Genomic DNA, 17,643 nt, shown 5'->3' with positions numbered 1-17,643 from the left:
AACCTAAATGGCAGCAGCAGTTCACCATATTAAGCTCTAAGACATTTTAAATAAGTGGTGTGTATATTTTTAATAGTAACCTTATTTATGGCAATATTTGTGAACTTTTTCACATAACGTTTTTGTAAAAACAAGTATTAAAAACAAATTAATGTAATGCTAGTTTTACCTGTAGACCCACCTGTAATATGAGGAGTTTGCATGTTATGGCTGAATCTAATTTATTCTTAAAGGAGCTCGTTCTCCGGTTGAGGGAGAGCTCGGCTCAGATGACAGCTTTTCCAGACAACTAAATTTAGCTCTGTTGCCTCCTGCAGGATCCTGACATATAGCTGACATCTAAAAAGTACAATCTTGTTTCAAGTTTCCAACATCACAGATGAACTGCAGGCACTCACATCACTGAAGTCCAAATAATGTGGGGATAAGTTTGGAAATAACAGCAAGATAACGCCATAAGTAAGTCACTAAGCAAGAGTAAGGCATTTGTAAGACAGTGATGTATAAAAGATAGAAGAAACAGACATTTATCAGCAATGACCATATCACCAAACCAGCTACACCGAGTGCTCGTAGTGATAATGCTCAGATTTATTCCACAAGATGTTAGAGCAAGTACAAAAATCTGTCACCGTGTGATAATGTAAACTTAACAGATTTCATGTTGTTCATAACAAAGTATAAAGTAATTATCACAAATTGCAGCACTGCAGAGAAAATATCAGACTTTGCATAGAAATTGCACCGATTTACACTCATCAAAAGTATAAAAGAGATCCGACCGTGAGACAACAAGATCTCTGTAAATGCAGCATCGAGCGCTTCAATAAATGTTAGGCAGTGTCCAAAAGTGATCAGGCTGATTCTTTTCAAATTGCTTCATGTTTGAAAAAAAACTAAACAATAAAATGGAAAAAAAATGTCAACACATTTCATCACTGAGAGAAACAGGAAAAGCCAGAGGGACCGATTCCAGAGATTATAATGAAAACGACTCAACTGAAATATATGATGTTGTGTATGTTATATTGTGATTTAAATGTCAGAAAGTTTCTACAGAGAAATCATGTTCTGTGAGGATATAGTCAAATGCCACAAAAGAAAAACTAAGTCCTGGTGATTAGAGTTAAAAGGCACTTTAAAAGTACAGTAGCTCATTAGTGAGTAAATATATTGAAATAGTGTCATCATAATGGCACACAGTCAGTCTGTCCTCAGTAAGCACAGGCACTCTACTTCACTAGGTGAGAGAGCTAGTGTTCAGGTCTCCTTAATATCTGTGACAATTGTCTTCTCTGGCCTGTTTTTTTTTAGCTTTCCGAAAACATTAAATGAGGACATGCTTTAAGGACAACGTTGTATCCCCCTCCTGAGAGTTGCACAAAGTGCATAATGCTTTGTTTTCAAGCAGAAACTTTGTTTTTTTCCAGGCCAGTTAGTCAGTCACTGCTTTGTTTCCTTCCTTCACTGGCACAGTGCAAATATGCTCAGACAATTCAATTAGTTAAAAACCTGCGAGCAAACCAGATCCTCATCTTCTAAAATATTGTAAAAAACTTTTAACTTGATAAAAACTGGCCATGAGCGTGAGAAATATTCGCTCTTGGGTCTTATACCAGATTTCACATTGTTTGTGTTACATGCAGCGATCTGCCTTCCCTATTGTAACAGCATATTTGGGAAAAGAGAAGCCAAATCATTCTTAAGGCAGAGAAACATTACAGAAAGATAAAACAAAAAATTACAGTTTCTCTAGACGAGCAACGTAATTTAAACTTGGCTGAACTTGATTTTTGTATATAACTTGGTGTACATATTAAAATTTGATTATAAAACTTGCATAGACACTTGTCTTTCTGTTTCTCTCTCATGTTGTTGACTACACTTCACTTAACTTACAGTTAAAACACAATCACACCTCAATACATCAACACCACAGACTTAAATTAAACAGAAACATTGAAAGATGCTGACAATACTTGGGTAAAAGCAGGTTTTGGGTAAAACTAAAATGAATGGCAACATTCATTGAATCACCATCTCTGCAGTGTCTCGATGCCACAGTGACATCGGAATGAGCGCTCTGTGGCAGCGTGCGTCATCCAGCATCAGGGAAAGTCACTTCCGTCGTAGATTACGGGTTTCTCCATGGTCAGATGGTAAAAGACTTTCTTGGAGATAAACCTGTAGGAAGAAAGGGTTTCTGATCAAAGGAGGGTATAGTGCGATCCCATTTACAAAGAGGCTGAGAGACAAAGGTTTAATTGTGCATGCGTGCACCCAGGCAAACGTACACATATATAGACACATATGATGATCAAGTTCAGAGTTGAATCATTTCAGGAGGTATGCGCCCGACATCAGGTGTTTCATACCGTGAGAAGGAGTTGTCAAAGATGAGTGAGTAGAGGCCGGGGTGTCGGACCTTCAGTTGACCCTGAATTGTCTCTTTATGAGAATTGCAGCGAGTCAGAGGAATCAGGACCTGAGAGCAGAACAGAGAAATCAGTCTGAAGTGAAAGTGAAACTCAGGGTCGGAAAAATTCTCCCTGAGGTTTTGTTAAGGTCACGGTGATCTAAGACTTTTTACTTTGTGCCTCCTGCATGTGTTTTGTTATTCCATGTGCTTCCCCCTGTTTATTTTTGTTGTCATGTGCTTGTTGTGTTTATGTTGTCAGGCCATGTGTTTTCTGTTATTGTCTGGAGACTCCGCCCTCTGCTGCTTCCCGCTCTTTGTCCCCCTCACCTGTTCCCTATCATCACCCTGAGTGTTTGCCTCTTTAGTTCACCTGTGTCTTGCCTTTGTTCCTCCTGCTATATAAGCCCAGTTTTTCTGTTGTTCCCTGTCGGATTGTATCGTTTTTGCCTGTGAGAAGCCATGCCAGGATTCTAAGTTTTTGAGGTCTGTTATCTTGTATTATGTTTGACATTCTGATTTTTGATCTTTGTTTTTTCCCTTTTTGGAATTCTGTTTTTTGCCAACTATTGAATTGGATTTTCGGTTTTTGCTGCTGTCATTTTTGCCCTTTTGGATCCTTGGTTTTGTCTTTGTTTTGAAATAAATAAGTATTTTTGGATCTTGGTCTGCGATTGGGTCCTTATACTGAGAAAGCCTAACTGGTTTACTGACAAATCTATGACATGATCAATAAAACACTAATCTGCTTTTTTAACATTTTTTGTTAACTTACAAAACCGATTATATTGGACGATAAATCATTTAAAATGTTTTATTTTCGTATGCATTGGTTTGTTTTTTCAGGATCAGGGGCCGGATCCAGGAATTTTTTCCAACTTTTTTAACATGGAGAGATATTAAAAAAATAATTCAGGGGTCTTGATGAAAAAATAAATCAGGTATGTTTTGAAAGATACTTTATACTTCAGTGGTTCCTGGATCTCACTGCACGTTGTTGTTTGTGCATAAACACACAAATCAACACAGTGTGCTCATCTACCTTCGACTGTTCCACCTGTGTCTCAGCAGATTCCCGGTAAACCACACTGAAGGAGATGCTTTTGGGCTCCGAGGAAAACATCCAGCAGATGGTCGGTCCGCAGTCGTCTACAGGTACGGTTATTACACTGTAACAGCTGGACTTGACGAAGAGTTCCCGAGAGCCGTCCCCAAACTGACAAATGGCGTCAATGCTGAGGGGAACGGCCATGCTGAAAGAACAACACATCAATGTTTAGATGCACTGAAATGGCATTAATTCAACTGATATGAAATGACACATGTATGAAATGGAATATATCTGATCTCTATTTACATCAGCCAATAAAAGGCTAATTGTGAGATTAGACTGAGATCAGACGGAGCTCGAGCATTTGACAGTACAGGTGGACGCACCACATGCGCATTGATTGTGGATTGTTATCCGATGGCCAAACAACCTCTGAGGAGTCACCACATTGAACCCGATTGTAAATATATTAATGGTGCAGCTGTGGCTCAGGTGGTCCACACAGAGGGACGGTGGTTCGATACCTAGTTTCTCCAGTTCACATGCACAGTAAAACACAAAGTATGTTCAATACAACGACAAAAGCTCTACTTCAATAAAGTATTTTTACTATGATACAATAATAATAACTTTATTTATATAGCACTTATCTTATATAACTACACAAGCTACTATGATTATGTACAACATTATCACAAGTGGCTCTTCCAAACCATCGAGGTATCAGCTCGGCAGGTAGCAGCAATAAGCCAATAAAAACACACAGCTGTCCTCGACTCAGTCCTCAACTCTGAATGTTATTCAAACACCTTAACACCGAGATGAAGTGGAGACAACACCAATCAAAAAGCAAACGCACACAAAAAAAGGCTTCACGGGTGGCTGCCACCTTCTGTTATTCTTCCTCTATCTTTTTTATATTGTCTGTTGATTTTGTGGACCTGCACAAATGAGAGGAAAATGTGACCTCAGCTAGAAAGAGAAATTAGATGTCAACTGGGTCTTTGCTTGGACACTTGAGGCACATGTTAATATCAGGTGTCAAAATCATAACTAGATTCAATCTGGATGTGAGATGCATTTCAATGTCAGATGTTAATGGAGTAAAATTGAAGACTCACGTCACTTCTCCTGATCTGAGGAGGTTGATCTCTGAATCCTGAACCGTGGGGACGTGCTCTTCAGGGTCATCAGGCATCAAATCTCCTGTTCCTCTGTAAAGTCCAAGAAAATACACCACATGTGTTAATGACAAGGGACACAAATAATTGTATTCTTCTTTCAGAAATCACTGCAGGAAAGAGTGTTCTGGTTAAACAACACAGATACAGCACATCAGTGGGGGGTTTTCCCACACTCCAGGCTCGTGACAATGCATTTTTATTTGTAAATTCATTTTAATCAACACATCATTACAGTAATTTAACACACTCTACATTAGGCTTAACATAAAGATGATTATTTTGATTCTCAGCCCGAGCTCATTCAGTGTTACCTCGTCTTCATCACTGTTATTTCTTATTGAAAATGCAATATCTTTGCAATATATACTATGAACCTGCTTTTAATGAATCAAGTACATTAGTGAAGTCCTGGAAGGTCTCATATTCATCCCTCTGCTCTGCTCCCTACATTCATGTTACACTCACATATCCATAGATCCCGGAGGCCGCCGGTCTTGTTCTCCATCCAGTGAGCCTGCTGTGGTCTGGGAGGTGGTGTCGCTGTCGTAGACGCCATTCACTTCCTCTTCAGTGATGATGTCGAAAACTCCATCGTCTGATTTGTTGCTTGGATCAGAAACTGGGAGGAATCGATGGATTTAACACAATACAGAACTGAAAATACAGTACAGAAAACAACCAACATCTTTTCTTATGTTACCTTATGCACATATGACATAAGAAAAAAAACTATCCTCTATTTTGAAATGATTTATTAGAGGCACTAATAATATAGATTTAACATTATGCAGCATTATTTCCTTTACAATAAAAACGTAAAGAAAAGTATGATAGAAGTTTGTTTTCAAGAGGGAAAGGTCACCTTCACTTTTTTTCAACAAAATCAAATTCTTTAGCAAAACTTTCTCTTTGTTCCCGAGTATGAGGAAGTCAGATTTTCACTTCTGCTTTCCAGGTAACAGTGTAAAAAAAAAAAAAGTGGAACTACAGTGAAAAGCTTTTGAGCTAAGTGTGCAGTGTGTAGTAGTTGCGTGTTCCCAGTGTGCATCTCACCTGTTACCCTGGGGGTGGGTTTGTACGGAGCCGGTTCAGGAGACGGTTGGGGTCCAGCTCCAGGTGGAGGAGGCAGGATCTCTGAAGGACTCAGCTCTGCCTCAGTGAACCTCTCCACCACGGCACTGTGTTGGGTGTAGCACTCCATGCAGCAGCGCTCCTTCTTCCCGCTGTGCTTGGTCGCTGCAAAGTTGTTGCTGCAGTAGTAGCAGAAGATCCGACCACAGAGCCTAGGAAAAACAATGTCCATAACAGAAATGTCCTTTTATGACTAAAAACAGATTCTGTTGTCATGCATGTGCACAAGTGCTTCAGTGGTGATGATCAAAAAAAGGTAGCAACCGAGAGCCCACCTGCAGTGATGCCTGCGCAGCCACCAGGTGAACTGGCCCTTGCAGCCGAGGCAGTGAGTCGCCTCTTTATCAGACCACCAGCGCTCCTCTGCTCGCAGTTTCTGCTCAAACTCCAGAGCGTCTGACTTCTGCCACAGAGCATCTTTGTCCCTGAGGTATTGAACAGAAAAGTCAAAAGTGCAAGAAAATATTTATCTTTTTTTTTTTTCACATGCTGATTTCAACTAAATCGCTCTAAATAATCATGTTCGATTGGATGTTAAAACATTTCATGCTCATGTTGGCAGATGAAAGCTGTATTGTAAACAAACTGGTATCTGTGGTTTGTATTGTACATTTCCCATGTTAGAAACTAGCTTCATGACCTCAAATCAAACAACTGAGAAAAATAATGAAGGCACACACAATGCAAGAATACAAAAGACTGAAATGATGTGGGAGCCCCCCCATGGGATTTGACTGAATAGATGTGTTTGTTTTTCATCCCATACAGAGTATGAAAGCTTTGTGATCCACTGAGGAATCAGTGCTTGCTAAGTTCAGGGAAGAATAATGGATAAAAAGCCTGTTCTCTACACTGGTGTCTCTGTGCCTCACATGCTGGAACTTCATCTTTCCCGTTCCGTTCTCTGTGAAAGTCTTTCCGTCAGATCTGTTCTCCATGAACTATCTCAGCATTCGAAGAAGCCCTTTCCCCCACATCCTGTTCCTAAGACCTTATTTTCCCATTCTACCAAAGGTAAGTATAGCAACATCAGAGAACTGCTCTGAATGGAAGAACCAATCCAAAAAAGAACCGCTACCCACCCCCCTGATGGGATTATCAAACAGCAGGCAGAGAAAATGAACTTTGAGCCCGGTCTTCATTAAGGATCTCTCCGCCTGCTGCGCCGACAGCCTCAACATGGCTGGCATCATTAATAGACATGGGTCATACCGGATAAGCTCGATGAGCCGCTCTTCAAGGTAAGCCTTGGTGTTGTTGAGGTCGTCAATCTCTGCAGTCATCTTCAGGTTTTGGTTTTGCTGGTCGGAGTGCGTCGCGTTGAGTTTTTCCTTCAGTTCCTCACACACCTTTTGCACAGAGAAGTCTGAATCTTCAGCTCTAAAGAGAGTAAAAACAATTAGTAAGCATCTCTTGTTTTAAATTTTACGAGGAAATTCACGGGTATCGTTGGTCAGGAACACACTTGCTCACTGCTTCTGTCAGTCGCTGAATCTCGCTTTCACTCCGACGAATGGTTGCTTCTGTCGTCGTGATGTGAGCATCTTTCTCACCGGTCAGCACCAGGTACTGCTCGTTCTCAGCCTTTATTCAAGTTAAGTGGGACACATAAGTAAAAATGGGTCAGAACAAAGATTTTTAACTCCACCAAGGTCGTTAAGTTTTCACCCCTGCCCTGTCCTGGGGTTCAATCCCCATTCTTCCCCATCTGCATGCCGAAGTGTCCTTGGCAAGATACTGAACCCCTAAAAAATAGCCCCTCATAAAATGTTGAGTGTACTAATCATAAGTCGCCATGTAATGTAATAATGTAATGTAAGAAAGATAATGACAAAACTACTGAACAGTCTTTCACAAAGTTTGGTGGAAGGATGCAGTATGGGTCAGAGAACTACTTTTTTTGTGTGGATCCGGACCAGGGGGCAGATTCAGGACTCTTTTTTTTTTTTAACTTTCTTTAACATTGTGAGGTCTTTTTAAAAAACGTAATAATTCATGGACCTTAATAACGAAAATTGGACACATTTAGGTAACTCATATCATAGAGGGTTACATTTGCTTGATTGCATTTAAGGGGGCTGCTGGGCCTTGGTCAAGGATATTCTAGTCATAATTAAGACAATTGCTCTGATTTATGTATTTCTATTTTTCAACTTAAAACACAAACAACATCAATAACAGCTTTTGGGGTAATCCCACCCCTAAAATAAAATCTTATGATATAGATCCATAGAAAACAAACCACGGATAAAATGTTGCATTTCAAAGCAATTTCATGTTGTTATTAATTAAAGTTTAAACAGTACCACACAGGGATTTTGCATCTACTCAACTTTCTGCAACGTAAAGCAATAGCTCAAGGTGACTCATGCAATCATCTATTGTTAATGAGTTGGTAAACAAAATATCAGCAGGTTATTGTGTGACCTGAAGTGTGTCAAATTAAATAATGACAAAGATAGAAGTCTTTATCCCAGGTGATGTTCACAATCCCTTCTTGTACATGTTTTTCTATAGAATTGAAAAATACATCGCAGGTTTTTTCCTGATCTCAGTTTATTTTTAAATCTCATATTTCCCTGTAAGGCAGCTACTCTCCAGAGATTAGAGAACAGGTTCTTACACCACCACATGTTTCCTCATTATGTAACCCTGAATCATGTGATGCTTGAAAGACTCTCACCTCTAATTCAGACACTTTGGCCCGCAGGCTGCACACGTTCTTCAGCTCCTCCTGCAGCTGAGTTTTCACCTTGTCCAGCTGTTCATTCGTACTCTGAAAAGTGAAAGAAACGTAAGAGAATGGAAACCAAGGAAACAATATATGTTTGTACGATATTCAATGCAAAACCATTCAGTATTTGTTCAGATATTTCATTGTTAGCCACGGTGCCAAAAATGTAAATGCCTTTGACAGGTTCTGACTGACTCACCTTCATCTGGCTCTGATAATTCATGCTCTCTGAGCTCATCTGGAACTTTACAGCATCCGTCTCCTCTCTGCTGGAGTCCTTGACACTCTGCACTTGGTTCTTGGCCTTTTCCAGCTGCTCCTTGAGCTCAATGATAGTCCCTGGGAGCATCTCCTTCTGCGACAGCTCCTCTCTTACTCTGTTATTCTCCAGTCGCAGTTCCGTCATGCACTCTTCTAGCAAATCCACCTTTTTCTCCATCTCTGCAATCATGGCAGCGTCACCTGTGCAGTGCTCTCTGGCCTCTTCTTTCTCAGCACTCAGCTTGCAGATGGTCATCCCCAGCTCGGCCATCTCCGTGTTTGCCCTGTGCAGACCCTCACGTGTCTCGCTGTTCTCTACGGCCAGCTTCTCGTTTCGTGCCTTGAGGCCGGACAGTTCTTCTCGGACTGCAGCTGCAGAGATGGCCAATTCGGCGTTGGCAGCTACTTCTCTGTCGCGCTGTTCGATCAGCGTCTCTTCTTTCTTTTTGCACTCCATCAGGTCTGTTACATGCTTCTGGTTGAGTGCTTCTGTCTGAGCTTTAAGCTGCTCGGTCAGAGTCCTGAGTTCATCTCTTTGGGCTTCTGTCACCTCCAGCTGTGCTTGGGATTTAAGCTTTTCTTCTTCAGACCGCTGTACCTTCACCCTGAGGTCCAGGACCTCTGCCTGGAACCTGGAAACTTCTTTCAGGCTCAGCTCCAACTGGCCCTCAAACACAGTCAGCTTGCCCGTCACCTCTTGGTTCTCCTTCACTTGAACGGCACTCCTCTCCAGCTGACACTTCTCCATCGTCTGCTTCTCAGACGTCACCTTCTCAATCACTTCAGTCTGTCTAGCACAAGTTGCTTCTGCGTCAGCTTTGGCCATCTCAAGCTCCTTCCCCCTGGCCTCCAGAGCCTTTAACCTGGACTGAAGCTCAACAAGGTTCCTCTGTTTGCTCACTAGCAGGTCCTCTTTGGTTTGGAGTTCTTTTTGAAAACTGGCTTCATTCTTGCGTGAAGCTCCTAAATTCTTCTCCAACTCTCCGATCTGCCCGTGTACACTCTTCAGGTCTGCTTGCATGCGACCAAGAGCTGCTTTCACAGTGTCCTGCTCTTCTTTCAGACTCTGGTTCTCCTGCTCAAGCTGCTTTAACGTGCTCTCTGAGAGCTTTGCGGCCATGGTTGCTCGCTGCAGACTCTCATCCAACTTGCGATTCTCTTCACGCAACAGCTTCTCTTTTTCATCCACTGTCATCTTGGTATCATCCATCTGTCCGCGAAGCTGTTTCTCAGAGGCCCTTAGAGCTGCTAACTCTGCTTCAAGCACTGCTCTGTTGTCTGCCATCTCCTTCTTCCACTCCTCATTTCTCTTCACCCTGGTCAGCAGCTTCTCATTCAGCTCCATTAAATTGGTACACTGTGTCTTGTAATCTTCTACCTTTTTGGTCTGTTCTTTGATGCTTCCCTCGAGCTCAGCAAGGCCACATGTCAGTGTCTCCCTTTCTGTGTTCAGCTTTTGGTTCTTGGCTTCAAGCTGTTGCAGGGTCTCACAGGTTGAGGTCAGCTCGGCTTCTTTCTTTTCAACCTGCCCCTTAAGAGCAGTAACTTCTGTTTCTAGCTTTTTTTTTAAGCCACCGACATTCTGGTGCATTTCCTCTTTATCTTCTTGTGCCATCCTCTTCACAACCTCCACCTCTTTCTCTCGCTCCTCTAGAGATCTTTGCAGATCTTGCAGCTGCCTCTGTAGGTTGCTTGCCTCTTTCTCTCTTAATGTCAATGCCCCCTGTAGCTTGTCATGTGCACTACACTGTTGTTCCACCTTCGCCATCAATGTGGCCTTCTCCTCAGACGCAGATGAAACTAATTCTCCAAGTTTGATCTCACCATCCTTTGCAGCTGCCTCCTTGAATCTCAGATCCTCCTCCAGTCTTTCTGCCAGCCTCTTCTTCTCATCTGCCTCTGCAGCAGCTTCCATCTTTCCTTGCTCTGCATCTTTCAATCTGTCCAGCAACTCGTGTATCTTTTGTGCTGAGTCAAAGTAGCTGGTTGCCTGCTGGCCCTTCTCATTCAGAACCCCGTCTAACTTGGCCATTAGCTCTATGTTCTTCCCTTCAGCAGTTGCCAACTTTTCATGAAGCAGGCGTTGTTCAGCCTCTGTGGTTTTGTCCCTAGTCCTAAGTGTTTCCACCTCTCTGGACAGGGCCTCCTCTCTCCCTTGCAGAGCCATGAGTTCTCCCTGCAGGCCCCGTTGCTCCTCTTGGGCAGAAAGCGACACATCCAGCTGCCTTTGGAGCTCCACGACTACAACCCTGAGCTCAGCTGCCTCCTCGCCCAGCAGCTGCACCTTACCGAAGAGTTCTCGCTGCTTCAGCTCGGACTGGTCCAGTTCTAGACGAAGGTCTTCAACTGTGCCGACATCTTCGGAGCACGTAGGAAGGGAATCATTAAGGTCATTTAGCAGACTCTGACCATAGTCGGGGCTGGAGGGGAACTCATGTGCTTGCTGGATGGTTGTAAGAGAAATGGGAAGAGAAGAGAAGAAGTGATTAAGGTCCTGTAGTAATTTAAAAATGTTAACAAAATGACCGGATGTGTTTAGAGACATGGATCAGTTACCTGGGAGTAGGTGCTGGCCAGACTGTTAATGCTGGAACTGCGACTGGGTGGTTTCCACATGTGGCCAGGTGAGTTTCCACTTCCCAGTGTCCTCCTGATCATCAGAAAATAAACTGTAACTTTACTGTAAACACTGGAACACAGCACACATCCTACCTTTGGTAATGCTTATTTAGTTATCTGATGGATCATTTTCTTGTTTCGTATATGCTCTAAATGTTGTTTTATTAGTTTTTTGTGTTCCTACCTTGCAAAAGTGGGCCAGGAGGCATCAAGATCATGTCCCCTGGAGGCCACGTCAAACTGGACCTCATTGAGTTCATACAGGTGATTGATGATGTCAACACTAAGATGGGGCTTCAGGAAGGGGCTTCTTGCGTAGAACCAGTCACTACACGAGGAGAGAAGAGGGAGAGATTAAATCAATATATAGTGTAAAGACTGTAACCAGTTATGGTGGCTGAATAGGAAAATTTGTCTCTAATATTTACCTTTATCACTTATAGAGGAAACTAAAACCTCAACCAGGAAATTAAGTAATTCTTCAAAAACACCAAACAGTGCTATTCTTCCTCCTCTTACATTTGGTACCATTCATATCTACAGCTCTACACACATCATTACTCGAGAACAATTGACATTTAATGTGTCTTAATAATTATACTACTCTTTATATTCTGCTATCACTGACCACAGTGGTGGTCTGCACATCGGGAGCATCAGGACATTTCCCGCTGGCCTGATTGTCTTTTTGGCCTTGAACTGATGACTTGATCAGCAATAATATAGAAAGCAGGAATACGTGGACGGACCTTTTAAATCCACTTATCTGGCAACTTTTTCAGTCTGTGAATCCATTAATGAATTATTGAGGTGACAAATTAATTCATTTAACAAAATTGATTGAACTGATTTAAGTAATAATAAATACACTTATTGATACAAATTTACAACTGATTCTGCAACTATTTTTCTAAAATTTAATTGAGATAAAATGTATCTCATTAGCACTGTGTGAATAATAAGTCAAACTTTAAAATGAAGTAAAACTTAAATTCAAGCAACCAAATAAAGTTTCCACAAACTAATTTCACTTCACAATGACAGGTCAACACCTCAGATTGAAATCCAGACAATATCGGGACCATGTGATGAAGAGTTTCAAAGTAAAAGCCATGGAAATACCATATATACTCTGTTTTGGTTGTGGCAACAGAGAAGGAGATTATTATGGCACTTGACAAAGGTGAAGTCATTGAAAAGAAGGCAGAGGGTGGTGAATTGTTTACTAGTCTGTTAACTGTTTATCAACCAATGGTTGCAAAAATAGAGGTCTGGTGCTTTGTGTTTGAGTCAAATTCCCCTCGCAAATTACTGTCCCAGTTCGCCCCTGACTGACCACTACATCCTCTAAAGCAGCAGGCCCATGTATCAAATGTTTTAACAAACCTTGTAACTCATAAAGCAATTGTCTGTTCAATGATATGTATCTTAATTAAATGATATGAATCTTAATTAAAAATCATATAGCCGGGGGACTTCATTAATAACTGTTGGTTTTACCTGGTGACTCTCTGGTTCATCAGGCACTGCTGCAGCGTGTCAGCCAGTCGCTGATGTACGAGGGAGTAGCGAATAAATGCTCGCCCCTTCCCCAGGGATGTCTTCAGCTGTCGAAGCAGAAAAGATATATATTTTACACAGTGAATTTCAACGGTGTTAACCTTATACTCAAACTTTAGGAATCTTTCACTCTTCAAAATCTACTTGGTTTTCAACATTTAGTTTTTTTAAATTATTTTTACTGCTAAAAAGTGTTATCTCAACTACAATGTTACTGTTTATAAAGTGATGATACACATATTCCACTGAAGCCCATTGTAATACAAATTAGTAAAATGGAAGAATGAAAGCATTTACAGAAGGCTGCTTTTATATCACAATTACAAGGAGGCAACACATCAGTGCCAATATTTAAATTGTTTTCTTGAATGTATTTTGGCTCTAAATATTGAGCTGAACTGTAGGCAGCAACATTATATAATAAAAGTATTTTTGTGTATTTTGTGTTGTGTTTACAATAAGAAATGAGACAGAAAACACTTTTTGTTATTTCAAAGAAAATAGATTTCAGAATTACTTTCTAATTTTGAGGGTTTATCAGATAAAAACACTGATTATAACAGTTTATAATCAGTGCAATATAAGTGATGATGCCATGAAAAACAACAACTAAAATGTTCATACTTCAGTGGTGGATCTGACAAAGCGGATCCCATCATTGGCCCCTTTGATTTTTGCCAGACAGTCGCTGAAATAGTCCCAATAGTCCTTCTTTGTACCAAGAAATGTGCTCTTCTCCTTCTGGTCAAACTGAAAGAAACATCCAGGTAAAATAAACTGTTATGTGGATTATCTTTTCTCAGGTCTTATTTTTCAGGAAAGAAAATGTGAAGAAAAAGAAACACATTCTCCAAACAGCTATCCATTTTGAAACTGATAATCGGAATTATTAACTCAACAAAGCATCTTGCATTTACAGTATGTCAAAAAGACAGATCAAAAACTCATGTGAGGTTCTGTGTTATGTGAGCATATATGTGTTTTATGTGTCTAGCTAGTGGTATCTTATTTGAAATGTAATAACCTTATCTGCACAGTGACTAATTGGGAATCATACCTGTAGCAGGTACTCCAGCTTATAAGAGAATTTGTGCAGGTTGGTACTGTCATCTGTGATTGGCTCCCCACTTTCCCTGTACTCCTTTGCCAGCTCTGCAACAGCATCTGAAATTCACAAACACACATTCAATGATTAATAAATGTTTCTAAAATAAAACCAACATTAACTCGGTTATTGTCTTCTAGACAAATATATAAAAAATATGAACAGCCTCATACTGACACTAGTGCTGTTATCAGGCACAGAATGAGCAGGAAGCAAAAGCAATAAAAAACAGGAAAGATTATATTTTTTTTAAAATGTCTTCCAGCTAAAGAACTGAGAGTAAAATTGTAAAAACCTGTTGAACTCTATTTTATTGGTGGATTTCCAGCTACAGCACTCAGGCCCCTCCTGGCGTCTAACTCATCAACACTTTTTAAAAATATTTCCAGCACCAGCGTTATCAAAAGTATATTAAAAACTTGCCTCGTATCCATCGTATAAAATGGAAGGACACCCGTGATGGGTGAACCCTTCGCACGCACGCTCGCTCTTGCTGCATGCTGACAAAGGCTTCCACCACACCCTTACTACACAAACATGTGGTCAGATGTATCTTTTCCAAAATAATCTGGTGACCAGCAGAGGTAAGGTAGTTCCAGGCATAAAAATAAAAGTTAGACTTGACACCGAGACTGGGGTCATGACATCGCAGCAAACCTCTCTCACTCTTCTTTCTTCTTTCCAGTCACATCGTGTCAGCCAGCGACTGCCTGCTGCTGCTGCCAATCTATTCACACACACACGGACAGGCATACCCACATAATGCTGGCCTACCGTGCAGATCTCTGATAATCCTCTGGAGTTGGCTCTCCCCAGCGGTAGCCCCTGTGGCCATGGCCACGCTGATTTCTCCCTGGCAACCAGGGGTCACAAGGTCACATCCAGTCTGCTGAATCAGAGAATCAGAATCAGTCAGGAACAAAAGACTGACATGAATAGTCCAGGCATGAGCAAACTTGTACGTACAATTCTGGATTAATCAGAGTTTTCCTTCAGCACGTTGTCCAGTTCAAAAGTAAAGTCGAATGGTCTGTCACATATGCAATTTGATCTTTATAATCTGTAAATGTAATAACGTTACTCAATATAAAAATAATACTACTGCAAATTCTGATCTTGTGACTAACAACTACTTTTCAACTCCAATCTTTTATTCCCATCTGTAAATCACTGTATATTTGTTTTTATAATATTCAATGACTGTTCTTTGATCAACGTATGAGCAACAACAAAAAAGTCAAACATTCTGCTTCTTGAACTTTGGATGGGGAAAAGTAAAACATCCTGCTTCTGGAACTTTGTGTCGGGAGTATGCGCCTGATTGATTCATAAAGTTTGCAGGTTGGTAAACGCATAAGTCAGTAAGCAAGTTCATATCCCATAATGAGAGCAAACATCCACAGTGTACTGGAGGATTTTACAATTTAATTAATTAATGGAAAGTTAGCAGGGCCAAGGAGGATCCCATTTAGATACAATGTATCTTCTGCAAGTACAAGAATTTGCAAACACAAGCAGAAAAAAACAATACTGAAACACAGCGATCAGGCTAAGGGATCAGGGAAAATAAAAAAGCAAATGTTAACAGAAAAAAAAAACGGATTTGTGAAAGATGTTAATCATGCAACGAGAGGATAAAGATTCTAAGTGTGAAGCAGGGCATCTACTAACCACAAGGTCGGTGGTTCGATCCTCAGCTCAGTGGTAAGCTCAGGCACATTCAAGGGGCTGACATGTACACATGTGGTGCGTGTTGATCAGATTTAAAGAGGCTGGCGGAGGTTCTGGTCAAAGTAGGTTTCAGAGAGTTGAGAGAGATGCTGCTTTAACCTGGAAGATACAAAACCACAAGTTATAGTTGTGATGAAGCTGAATCCACATCTCAGAGCCGACTGAACAACACAGAGGAGATGCTTCTATCAGACATCACTGAGATTGAGCAGCTGTCATTGTTCCCCGTTCCACCTCCTTTTTTGTAGAGGTAAACAGAGCATTTGATTTCAACAGAGGGCGTTTAAATGTAACTTTATTAAAGCGGTTACACTGTGACAATGGAACAGCTGCGCCCAAAACTTTAATACACAGAAAGTTAACAACCTAGTTAAACCTGATTGTTTGACGTTGCATTAGTTAAGCTAACGGCTAAATAACTGGTTTCCTGTGACTTGTGAAAACAACAATAACAGTTTTATAACGTTAACTCGCGGCTCCTGCGGGGCTGATATCACTTTTAATACAAACATGAACACTGAACAGAGAACCTACCTGTTAGTTTGATCCTTTACAGACGGCCTTGGTGTCTTTTGAGTTGTCTCTGTAATGTTCAGCATGCCACAGATTCCTTGGCAGACATTTTGAGAACAACCGTGACGCTAGCGGGTGGCGTTAGCTTAGCATTATGTCATATGTGCCTGAGCCTCGGGTGATGACAAAGAAAAGAAAAATAATAATAACTTTACTTTACTTGAAGTGACCACAGACATCCAAGTCGTTCTTGTGAGAAAACAAACATGCTACGAGTTGGATGAGTGACAAGTGTGTTGTCCAATGACAGAGCGACAAATCGTCCTTGAGCCAATGGCTTTGAGGCAGGTGGGCGGGACCATGAGGCGGGATAGTGTGGTTGCAGGAGCAGAGTAAACAGAGGTGTCATGTGACCGATGACAGCTCTTAGTACGTGACCCACTTTGCTTTGTTTTACTGACAGCTGATCACTGTCATTTCCTGAGGATTGTGTGTTTCTCCCTGTTGAGATTATAACTGCAGCCACATACAGAGTCAGCACTGTCCTGTGAAGCCTCGGGTTAAACAGTGAGACACACACAATGTCCGACATGAGCAGGACAGATGTTAAAGTATGTGAATGCTCAGCGTCTGAAAACATCTGTATGTGTCTGCTGATCTAACTCTGTCAAGTCTGAGAAAACACCTCAAATACAGACTCTTTAAAAAGCCAGTGTTATAAACTAGGGCACCCGCTGTGTCACAGACGTGTATTAACCAGGAAGAGAAGGTCTGATGAGAGATTGTTCATTTGGTTGCGTGCGTGTGTGTGCGTGCGTGTGCTTACGTGTTTGTTTCTCGTGCGTACCTGAACCAAATGAAAGTGGAACACCAATGCTGCAGAAGGACCTCAAGTCTCATTTCTCTATTTTTATAGTCTCATATGTGTCGGTTTATCCAAAATAAAAAATAAAAAAACACAGATATGCAGTAATTATTCTAGAGCCTGACTGATTTCATACAATTCACATTATATGCATAACATAATGCTTATGATTATGTGTATTCTCAGCAAGAGCCATACTGATTATTAGGGGCTTGTGCAGAAACTGATTTTAAGTAGTAAAAATATACAGATTCTACCAATACCGAGAAATAACTATCAATAAAAAGAAAACACAATAAAACCAAATATATATTTTTTTTTTTCATAAACTGTAAACATAAATTCAAATGTTTTCTTCATTGTTTCTTTTGTAAAATAAAAGTAGGCTATTCATATTGGTGCATATCAACAAACAATGCTGAACAATTGAACAACCAATATACTGGTCAGGCTCTAGTTCTATAATTAACCTC

The 17,643-nt window shown here is 40.9% G+C and overlaps 1 protein-coding gene across 2 annotated transcripts; it reads right to left on the bottom strand.

Annotated features, from left to right (window-relative positions):
* Positions 1 to 526: 526 nt before the first annotated feature.
* fyco1a (FYVE and coiled-coil domain autophagy adaptor 1a) lies at positions 527 to 16,551 on the bottom strand. 2 transcript variants are annotated; one of them, XM_061077631.1, is made up of 19 exons: positions 16,327 to 16,551; positions 15,733 to 15,891; positions 14,836 to 14,950; positions 14,014 to 14,120; positions 13,581 to 13,706; positions 12,897 to 13,003; positions 11,581 to 11,724; positions 11,334 to 11,427; positions 8,716 to 11,220; positions 8,466 to 8,558; positions 7,248 to 7,366; positions 6,995 to 7,162; positions 6,058 to 6,207; positions 5,705 to 5,934; positions 5,117 to 5,270; positions 4,589 to 4,681; positions 3,459 to 3,669; positions 2,376 to 2,485; positions 527 to 2,184 (listed from the first exon to the last, which is right to left on the bottom strand). In XM_061077631.1, the coding sequence occupies exons 3-19, from the start codon at positions 14,894 to 14,896 to the stop codon at positions 2,109 to 2,111; spliced, it is 4,548 nt and encodes a 1,515-aa protein (XP_060933614.1). In that variant the 5' UTR covers positions 14,897 to 14,950; positions 15,733 to 15,891; positions 16,327 to 16,551; the 3' UTR covers positions 527 to 2,108. The 2 variants fall into 2 exon arrangements, with proteins under 2 accessions (XP_060933614.1, XP_060933615.1); XM_061077632.1 differs by having other exon boundaries at positions 14,836 to 14,947.
* Between the last annotated feature and the right edge of the window lie 1,092 nt (positions 16,552 to 17,643).

The sequence above is a fragment of the Limanda limanda genome, chromosome 9, assembly GCF_963576545.1.
Source record: "Limanda limanda chromosome 9, fLimLim1.1, whole genome shotgun sequence".
Lineage (NCBI taxonomy): Eukaryota > Metazoa > Chordata > Actinopteri > Pleuronectiformes > Pleuronectidae > Limanda > Limanda limanda.
The sequence above is the reverse complement of the archived record's forward strand: the minus strand, read 5'-3'. Positions and strand labels throughout refer to the sequence as shown.

What these genes read in the sequence shown, in the direction of transcription:
- fyco1a (XM_061077631.1), bottom strand. Translation starts at nt 14,896, where the DNA reads ATGGCCACAGGGGCTACCGCTGGGGAGAGCCAACTCCAGAGGATTATC. An exon ending in CTGACAGAAGCAGTGAGCAA is followed by an intron (nt 7,163 to 7,247) that starts GTGTGTTCCTGA and finishes TACTCTCTTTAG; the next exon opens with AGCTGAAGATTCAGACTTCT. An exon ending in CGGCTCATCGAGCTTATCCG is followed by an intron (nt 6,208 to 6,994) that starts GTATGACCCATG and finishes TCAATACCTCAG; the next exon opens with GGACAAAGATGCTCTGTGGC.